Below are 10,690 nucleotides of genomic sequence, written 5' to 3'. Positions count from 1 at the left end.
CCTCCGTCCAGTTTTGGACCTGGGAGGTCTGAATGTTCTTTCAAGACCATCCCTTTCCACGTGTTGGGCATCAGGGGTGTGCTTCAGACAATCTTCTCCAGGCAACTGGTTCACCCTGGTTGACCTGAGGGACGCATACTTCATGTCCCAATCGCACCATGTCATTGGCAGTTTTCTCTGCTTTGCATTTCAGGGCAAGCCTTTCTTCCAGGGTTCTCCCATTCGGTCTCTCTGTCCCCACGTATGTTGCTTGGTGCGTGGCTGCGACACTGTGTCCTCTGCAGGCCAAGGGGTTAAAGATCCTGCCCTACTTGGACAATTGGCTCATCTGTGCGCCCACAGAGGCCCAAGCCACTGCAGACACGAGCACATTACTCGACCATGTAGACCTATTGGGTCTACGTGTGGACTGGCAGGAGAGTAACTTAGTTCCATCTCAAGATGTCACGTTCTTGGAATCACAATGGACTCCCTCTGTTGCTCCAAAGTGACAACACTGGCACGGCTTCCTTCAAAACGGGCTCTTTAATAAATGCCGTGAAAACTACAAAAATAAAGACAAGCTTTAGAAATGGATACATTTACAGACAGTCAGGTGACACATACTGTAACAAAGTTACCTCGTGACCGCCTGCCACTTCGGAGGTCTTTAATAGACTAATTCTTCTTTGTCCACTCTAAATTAAATATTAAGTAATTAAAACACCATAACCAATAAATTTACAAAATATTACAAACATAAATACAATACCTTTTCAGCTACAGCAAATACGAGACTGCTACTCTTTCCCAGATTTCTGCTCCTTCTCTCATGCAAATCTCGCTACCTTTCTTATATACGCAAATCTCGCGATAACTTTTCAACAAATAGTTTCAAAAGAAATAAAATACAATAATTTTACATAAACCTCAAAATTTGAACTAAACAACTTAAAATACATAATCTGAAATAAACATACATTTTTCCAAGAAATAAATCATTTCACTGTCACTTACACTCCCACCAAAATCACTAATTTGTTTCAATGTGATTTTTCAATGAATGTCAGAATTAAAGTCTGTTTTACTCTGTATTAGTCTCAAGTAACGTCACTACCCTATGAATAGGTCTTTCTAAATATATCAACCTTGTCAGTGGTTTTCCTTTGTCAAATGTCGTTTCACTTGTCTTTAGTTTCACCTTTCGAACCTTGCCGTCTGGGCTCTCTAGAGTCTCTACTACTAGAGCTAGCTTCCATTTACATCTTGGAGCATTATCATCTTGTAGGATCACAATGTCATTAATGTGGAGGTTCCGTGAAACTTTTTGCCATTTCTGTCGCTGTTGGAGATTTAACAGATATTCTCGTTTCCATCTTTGCCAAAACTCGTTTGCTAGAAATTGTACTCTTCTCCATCTTTTGTTCAAGTACAAATCCTCTCTGCAAAACTGTCCTGGAGGGGGAAGAATAACTGAAGACTTCATCGTTAATAGGTGATTGGGAGTTAAAGGCTCTGGACCCAAGGGATCATTAAGATACTCCACACTTAAGGGTCTGCTGTTAATGATGGCCATTGTCTCGTAAAAGAGCGTTCTTAGACTAGTTGTATCAAGTCTGTTTGAGAATTTATCTAACATTGCTGTTAGTATGCTTCGTACTGTTCGAATTTGCCGTTCCCAGACACCTCCCATGTGGCTAGCTGATGGAACGTTCATCACAAACTCACAACCAATAGCTCTTTGTGGTTCTTGGTCCATATCCTTCATTAGCTCCAAAAACTCTCTTCTGGCTCCCATAAAATTTGTCCCTTGGTCACATCTTAGTTGTCGAACAGGACCTCTTATGGCAATCAGAACCCGAAGAGCGTTCATGAAAGCATCAGTTGATAAGTCATCAAGTGTTTCAATATGCACAGCTCGTGAACATAAGCAGGTGAACAATAATCCATATCTTTTGACTTCCTTTCTTCCTTCCTTTACCATGAATGGGCCAAAACAGTCAACACCACAATATGTAAAAGGAGGTGCTGTTTTTGTTCTTACTTCTGGTAACTCTGCCATCTGTTGGACATTTGTGGTCTTTCTATATCGCCTACATTTAACACAGTGGTAAATGTGCGAAGAAACCATACTTCCACATCCTAAAATCCATATGCCATTTGCACGTAATTCATTTATGGTCATGCCTCTTCCTTGATGATGTACACGTTCATGGTAGTGTTTAACGAGGAGAGCTGATACGTGGGACTCCTTGGTAAGAATTGCGGGATGTTTGACATGATGATGCAAGGCTGATTGGGACAATCTTCCTCCCACCCTGAGAACATCGGACTTGTCCAAGAAAGCATTTAGTTGCTTTAGTCTGTCATGCTTGTGCAGAGAATTTTCCTTCTGAGATCTGATTTTCTGTATTTCCTCAGTAAAAGCTTCCTTTTGCACTAGCTTGATAATGAAAACTTCTGTGTCTCTTCTCTCTTCAAGATCTGTTGTTTTGTTTGTTCTTTCTTGAACACCTTTAAACTCTTTTATGCATCGTTTGAGTCTGGCAATAGCCTTTACAGCTCTCGACCAATCAGAGAACTTCTTTAGACGCTCTAGAACAGGGCTCACTTGTTTTGACTGCACAGTGTGTGCATGACCTGTACGGAGTTCAGGATCTGTCCCTTCAACTTCTCCCACCATTTCCTTTTTTATTGGAAGATCTTTTTTCCAAAGGAAATCTGGACCCTTCAACCAGTTTGATTCTTTCAGTTGTGCAGCATTTAAACCCCTTGAGGCGTGATCAGCCGGATTTTCCGCTGAGCTGACATGCTGCCATTTTTCAGGACTCGTACTTTGTCTTATTCGTTGAATCCGATTGGCAACGAATGTGTGAAATCTTTTAGCGTCATTGCTTATATATGCCAGTACGACTTGTGAATCCGTCCAATAATATTCTAGTAGATTTTTGATTTCCAGTTCTTGTTTAATTACATCCGCGTTTCGGACTGAAGTTACAGCCGACGACAGTTCGAGTCTTGGGATGGTCATTTGTTTGATGGGTGTAACTCTCGCTTTTCCCATGACGAGTGAACAGCTTATCTGTCCTTCCTTGCTTATTGCTCTAAGGTATGAACATGCACCATAACCGTCAAGGCTCGCATCCGAGAAGTTATGCAATTCATACTGTATGATGTTGATGTCTTGTGAGTAGCTTCGTGGGATCTTCAGAGCTGCCAGCTTAGGCAGGTCTCTCAACCATGCTTCCCATCGTGGTAGAATGTGGTCTGGAAGATCATCATCCCAGTTGACCTTGTCTTTGCATAATGTTTGGAGTATTTGCTTTCCAATCAATGTGAAAGGGGCGACGAACCCAAGAGGGTCATAGATGGAAGCAACAGTCGAAAGCACCCCTCTTCTGGTCAATGGGTTTTCTTTAACTTGAACTCTGAACTGGAATTGGTCTGCTTCTACACACCATTGTACTCCAAGTGCACGTTCAATGTGGAGTTCTCCAAAAGCCATGTTCTGATCTTTGGACTGAGCTTGTTCTTCCTGGGGAATTGTTGCAAGCACCTCTTTATTGTTTGACACAAACTTATGCAGATGTAGGTTTCCTGTTTTGCAAAGTTCCCTTGACTCTTTGACCAGCTGTATAGCTTTGGCTGTTGATGTTACACTAGTAAGTCCATCGTCAACGTAAAAACCTCTTTGGATGAATTCAACAGTCTCTTTGCTGAACTTGTTTCTACCCTGTAATGCAATGTGTTTGAGTCCAAAATTACAACATCCAGGAGATGATGCTGCTCCAAAAAGATGTACTTTCATCCTGTAAACTGAAGGTTCGGAGTTTAAATTGCCTTTGTCCCACCAAAGAAATCTTAAATAATCTTGATGTTCCTTAATGACATGGAATTGGTGGAACATTCTTTCCACATCACACATAATGGCGACGAGGCCCTTTCTAAATCGGCATAACACTCCAACCAATGTGTTGGTGAGATCCGGTCCAGTCAATAGATGATCGTTGAGAGATGTTCCTTGGAAGTGTGCAGAACAGTCAAAAACCACACGTATTTTCTCTGGTTTGTGGGGGTGGTAAACCCCGTGATGCGGGATGTACCATGCTGTCTTGTTGTTCAGCTCATGTTCTGGCACCTTTTCTGCATCTCCGCGAGTTATAATATCGTTCATGAACTTGAAATAATCTTTATAGTATTTCTCATCCCTTCTTAGTCGACGTTCCAATGAAGACAATCTGTGTTCAGCACTTTGCTTGTTGTTTGGGAGATTCGGATTGTCTGTTTTGAATGGTAACGGGAGTTCGTAATGACCATCGTTCTTCTGTTTTATACCTTTGGTCACCTTTGACATGAACAAAATGTCTTCCTGTGAAACTGGATTGTCATCTGTTGCATGTTCAGAAAAATCGGATTCCAAAGCCTTAATCACATCAGTTGGACTGGCTTCCTTTACTTGAGTTCTGCATACAAAATGTACTTGTTTCTTGAGTTCAACTGCTGGTTGTGAAACAGGGAATACTTCACGAACAATTATTCTGTGACTTGTACCGATGACATCGTTGTGATTTTGAAATTGAGATGAGCAACCAACTATGCTCCAGCCAAGATCAGTTAACTGTGCGTAAGGTTGGTTCTCTTTGCCTGCAAGAACTTTGCGTGGTAGGAGGGCTTGTTGACAATTATAGCCAATAAGTAGACCAACTTCGCATTCGAGCAGTGGAGGTAGCTTATCTGCCAGCTTTTCCAGATGAGGCCACTTTAAGGCGGTTTCAGACGTTGGGATATGTGATCTGTTGACAGGGATAAACTCTCTTGTATATACTGGTGGCAGTGTAATTCTTTTTTCATCTTTATATCCTCTAACTTGAAGGTTTACCAGCTTGTCACATGGTATAACTGTTGACTTGGTGGACATAGTTGACAAGCACAGATTGACTTTACTTTTATTTGTGTCAAGACCTTGGGCTACTTCATCCAAGATGAAGGATGTATCACTTTGTGAATCAAGTAGTGCATAAACTAAAACCTCTCTGTCTGGGTCGTTCTTTGATGAAACCCATACAGGTAGAATAGAGGATGTCAACGTGCTTGAAGTTGCTTGAGTTACCCTGTTAGAGATCGCCACCGATGGTTTGTCTCCTTCTTCAGCGTCAGCTTCGTCGTTGTCTGGAGACTTTTCACTCACTGCAGGTATTACCCTGTTACGCTCAATGAACGCGTCATTGTGCAGACATGTTGGATGTCTTCTTTGACATTTTTCGCATGTGCTCTTTTTGTCACACTTCTTGGAATGATGTCCTCTCTCTAAACATCCAAAACACAGCCTTTCTGCTTGTGCAAACTTGATACGGTCTTGGAGTGGGGTTTCTGTGAATTTGAAACATTTATCAAGGATGTGACCATTTCTTTTGCAGAAAGGACAGGTCACAGTATTTGTGTTGTTTGAGTTTGTTGTTAGCGTTTTTGCTTGGATGACTTGGTTGCGTAATTGTTTGGGTTTACTTATTTCCAAACTTCTAAGAGCTTGCACTGATGCTATAGGATCGCATGCTAAGTCTGCTTCAGTGGATACAAAATCAGCAAACACATGAAAAGATGGATATTCTCCATCACTAGCCCTTCTTATTTTCATGGCTGTCCGGTTCCATCTTGTGGTCAACCAATCTGGAAGTTTTAGCAAGAGTTTCTGGATTTCCATACAATCATTGAGAATCTCCAGTGACCTTATGTGTAACATTGCAGCTTCACAATTCTTCAGGAAGTCAGCAAATTCTCTCAACTCACTTCCATCCTTGGAGTTTATTTTAGGCCAACTGTGAAGCTTGTCTCTGAAGCATTTTCCTATGGTGAATAGATCTCCAAAACGTTTTTCCAGCACTTTCCAAGCTGAGTCATATGCTTCATCTGTCCCCACTAGAAGAAAACCTTCAACTGCTTTCTTCGCGGGTCCACCAAGATACTTTCTGAGATAATAGAGTCTCTCATTCTTTGGAATGTTTTTCCTTTCTATCAGGGTTTCAAAGGACAACTGCCAATCTTTGAACTTTAAGGGGTCACCAGTGAACAATGCAGGTTCTGGAGTTGGAAGACGATTAGCGCTTATTGCTTCTGCTAGTATGCCAACTAGCTCATAATTTGACTGTTGTTGAGCTGCAGCAGAGGAAACCTGTGTGGCTTGAGGGATGAATGGTGGACTTGATGCATTAAGTGTTTGGCTTATGGTGGCCTTAGGTTGTTCAGCAGGACTTTGTTGGGCTTGGTTTATTACTGTAGGATTATGCGGCATAGATTCAACAATTTTAGCATTATGGAAATGGGTAATATTTAGAGCTGGAGAAGAACTGTGCGCTGTGACAGGGATTGCTTGCATTTCACTTTCTGCTTTAATGCTCTGTGATGAACTCTGACTTTCAGAAATACTTTCAGCTTCATCATAAACCTTTACTCGTGCCTTTGCGGCATTCAATTTTTTAACTTCTTCCAAGCGTTTAATCTTTCTTCGCTGCTCTTCCATTGCTTGCTGCCTTTCCAAATTCTCGCGTTCTAATTTTTGTAACTCAATCGTTTCCTTTTCTTGCTCTTCCATAACTGCTAATATTTCTTGAGATGCAGCTGCCTCCGCCTCTGCTTCCAATCTCTTGGTTGTTTGTGAACTACCTGAACTACCTTTAGAGCTTCTGGATTTTGACCTTGATGTCATACTTTCAGATCCTAAGCATGACCCAAAATCTGGCCATGGCTCTTCGTCGTCTTCTGCAGAGTCTCCTTGCAGTTGTTTCTCAGCTCTTCTGACAATAAATGCAGAAAGTGATGTACATGCATCTACTTTGCGCCTTGCGTCTGCACCAGGAGTGTGTATTTGCCGTATTTCTTCATAAATAGTTTGCATATATATGCAGGTGACGTTTACATTGTTAATCAGCTCCTTTAATTCACTGTCTGAAGCTTCCTTTCTTAATATGACTTTGCTCAGTCTTGCTTCATATCTCCATTTTTCAAAACCGACTGCATATCTGTGTTGAAGCATTTTAAGTTTCTCCTCTTGAATCTCTTTACCCTTTTCGGTTAACGTTCTAACTCTTTCACTTCTTCGAACAGTCTGTGGTTCTGAGATTTGCTCAGTATCATTTTCCTCCACTTCAGTACTTGATAGAGCATAGAGTTCTTTATGATCTTTGTCAGTCATTTTATAAGTCTGGTTAAACGTCACTAAATGCTCTTTTTAAATTGCAAAATACTCCTTTAAATTTCTAACTTATGTGACTTGAATATTACTTTATACTGTAGCTGTAATGAGATTCATTCTTAATACAGATGTATTTCAACTTAAAGAAATTTGTTAACTTCCCACTTAGTTTGACCTCAAGATACATACACAACACTCTTTCCTTAACAACAACACATCACTTTGAAGTTCAGTAGAGAATAAGTAACCTTTTGACAAATGTGTTGTAGAAACTTATGTGGCTTTAAACTTCACCTAATCCACTCTTATTCTACTTTTAACACTGTCCTTAATTCATTTCCACCGAACTTCTGATGTACGTTGCTGCTGCGCTTGGTTTCTTGAAAACGGTGAGCTTGACAAATGGCGCCCTCTTGTGTTACACCACGGCACCGTCACTCACTGCAGCGGCAGTCCTCTTTAACGGTCCTAACCGGCGTTGGTGCGGCTGCCGTTTTCTTAACGGTTTGTAACCGGCGCTGGCTGGAGAGTTGCACTGTCACTCACTGCGGCTGCTGTCGTCTTAACGGTTTGTAACCGGCGCTGGTGCGGCTGCCGTTTTCTTAACGGTTTGTAACCGGCGCTGGCTGGAGAGTTGCACTGTCACTCACTGCGGCTGCTGTCGTCTTAACGGTTTGTAACCGGCGCTGGCTGGAGGAGTTTTCACTGTTGCTCCAAAGTGACAACACTGGCACGGCTTCCTTCAAAACGGGCTCTTTAATAAATGCCGTGAAAACTACAAAAATAAAGACAAGCTTTAGAAATGGATACATTTACAGACAGTCAGGTGACACATACTGTAACAAAGTTACCTCGTGACCGCCTGCCACTTCGGAGGTCTTTAATAGACTAATTCTTCTTTGTCCACTCTAAATTAAATATTAAGTAATTAAAACACCATAACCAATAAATTTACAAAATATTACAAACATAAATACAATACCTTTTCAGCTACAGCAAATACGAGACTGCTACTCTTTCCCAGATTTCTGCTCCTTCTCTCATGCAAATCTCGCTACCTTTCTTATATACGCAAATCTCGCGATAACTTTTCAACAAATAGTTTCAAAAGAAATAAAATACAATAATTTTACATAAACCTCAAAATTTGAACTAAACAACTTAAAATACATAATCTGAAATAAACATACATTTTTCCAAGAAATAAATCATTTCACTGTCACTTACACCCTCACTGTGACTGTTCGCCCATTGCCTCAGCGTGTCGAGGGCATTCTGCATATGTTGCCCGACTTTCTGCCCGGCCGTGCACCCCCATTATTGCTTATCTTCATCTGTTGGGCAAGCTGGCTCCTGCCACTACAGTAATGCCCCTGGGACTGTTGTCTCTGCGACCACTGCGGATGTGGTTCACAGCCTGAGGCTGGATCCTTCTCGTACGCTGCGCCATCGCACAACACTGTGGGTGTCCTTTCACTGCCTCGCATCACTGGCTCAGTGGCAAAATGCAGTTTTAATGACAAAGAGTTCCACTTGGTTCACTGCCGTTTCGACAAGAGGTTGTCTCTACCGGCGCGTCCGCCACGGTATGGGGCGTGGCAGCGACAGATCGCCCGGGGACATGGTCTCCGCTGAGAAAAACTGCAGCACATCAACGCCTTGGAGTCGGAGTCTGTGCAGCGGTCGTTGCAGCACTTCCTCCCAGATCTGTGTGGACGGCATGTCTTGGTGCGGTTGGACAATACTTAAGTGGTTTTTCATATCAACCATCAAGGGGGGACACAGTCGTTAACATTGCTGTGGCTGACCCAGAAGCTCTTGACCTGGGCAGCCCCTCTTCTCGCCAGCCTGAGAGCTGCCTACATTCCAGGGGTGCAGATGTTTCGCCGATATTCTGTCTCGGGGACGCCCACCACCGTGGGAGTGGAGACTCCACCCGGAGGTAGTGGGGGTCATTTCGAAGAGGTACGGCAAAGCAGCTGCAGATCTACTTGCGTCCGAAGAGACAACACATTGCCCACTTTAGTTCTCCCTGGCAGACAATGCCAGTCCCCTGGGTCAAGATGCACTGGCACATGACTGGCCGCCGCGTCCCATGATAGGCCTAACACACCTGAGGGTCCTTCAGGAGGGGCATCGGGTCCTTCTATTGGCCCCCTGGTGGCCAGGGAGAATCTGGTTTCCTTTGCTGCACAGGCTCTGTTGCAGCTCTCCAATGCCTCTTCTCCACAGGAAGGACTTTCTGTCACAGCTGGGGGGTCAGATCCTGCATCCCAATCCCAGTCGCCTCCAACTCTGGGTCTGGCCGCTACGGGGCCCGGCGTTTCCTTCACAGAGCATGACGGAAACATCGGACATATGATGACTAATGCCTGGGCCCCTTCCACACGACTGGTTTATACCCATATGCGGAAGGTTTAGCAGCTGGTGTCATGCAAGACATGAGGACTCTGTACACTGTCCTGTTTATCTTATTTTAGCCTTCCTTCAAGCACTGTTTGAAGCCGCGACCTGATAACAGGTCGCGGCTTATCTCCTGTAGCAGGCTTGGGTGTGAGGCTCCGGTGAGCCCTATCGAGCTCAGGTGGTGAAGGAAGGACTTCAGTGCCAAAGACATCCACAAGTAGTTGGGAAAAGAACGTGGTTGGTCGTGGCCCCTCCAGCGACACAGGTAGGCCAATAATGCTGATGTTTTGGCGTCTGCTGCGTCCTTCCAGGTCGGCCAGCTTCGTTCTAAGCGACATGTTGTCTTGTTGGAGGGCTGCAGTGGCTTCCTCTAAATGCTGGAGACGATCGACCACCTCATTAGAGTTGTCTTCCAAAGAACTGATCCGCTGCCCATAGTCAGCAACAGTCGAGTTTAATCCGTCCAGTGTGGTTGTCAAAGCTTCAAAAGATGACTTAAAGTCAGCAGATAATGCTTTCCTGTGCTCTTCTAACAAAGAGCAAAGTTCTGCTAGCGTGATGCCAGCGGACGAAGAAGAGGCATCTTTATCTTGCTTGCCTTTTGTTTTAGACATAGTTGAAACGTCAAAAATAGTCGGTATAGTTACACTATCCTTTTGCAAACTACATTTTTTAGAAAAGGAGAGGTTTTAAGGGTAAACTGAAAGTTAAGTCGCGGGAGCCAGTTGCCTATGCGTCTACTCCGCACACCTCATACCGGAAGTCTCCCTTTGTCAGTATTTAATAACATGACTCAGGTCTCTTAAGTTAAATTTCTTTAAAAAATTCTGTTATGGTTAAAAAAGTTGGTTAAATAAAGATTTAATTGGAATTCTGTGTTTGTGTTCTTTATTAAAATTAAATAATTTAGCAATATCATACAATGTCCAGGCAGAGCTGCACATAAAATATGGTTTTAAATATTTTCAATAATTATCGATATCAATCAATATGCATTTTTTTTAATCGATAAGCTTTTTTTTCTATATCGTCCAGCCCTAGTCCCGATATAAAATAATTGTAGCCGTCCAGTGGTTTCATGGCTTTCATGCTCTCTCGTGTGTACTGGCCTGCCGT

General features: G+C 42.9%; 1 protein-coding gene across 1 annotated transcript; it reads right to left on the bottom strand.

Annotated features, from left to right (window-relative positions):
* Positions 1-487: 487 nt before the first annotated feature.
* LOC118563966 lies at positions 488-6,320 on the bottom strand. The gene is made up of 2 exons (XM_036140489.1): positions 621-6,320; positions 488-544 (listed from the first exon to the last, which is right to left on the bottom strand). The coding sequence occupies exon 1, from the start codon at positions 6,266-6,268 to the stop codon at positions 1,064-1,066; it is 5,205 nt and encodes a 1,734-aa protein (XP_035996382.1). The 5' UTR covers positions 6,269-6,320; the 3' UTR covers positions 488-544; positions 621-1,063.
* Between the last annotated feature and the right edge of the window lie 4,370 nt (positions 6,321-10,690).

This window comes from Fundulus heteroclitus, chromosome 8 (genome assembly GCF_011125445.2).
Source record: "Fundulus heteroclitus isolate FHET01 chromosome 8, MU-UCD_Fhet_4.1, whole genome shotgun sequence".
Taxonomy (NCBI): domain Eukaryota; kingdom Metazoa; phylum Chordata; class Actinopteri; order Cyprinodontiformes; family Fundulidae; genus Fundulus; species Fundulus heteroclitus.
Note: the sequence above shows the minus strand (reverse complement) of the source record. Positions and strands in the feature narration are given on the sequence as shown.

Coding starts and splice junctions, on each gene's coding strand:
- LOC118563966 (XM_036140489.1), bottom strand. CDS start 6,268: ATGCCGCATAATCCTACAGTAATAAACCAAGCCCAACAAAGTCCTGCT.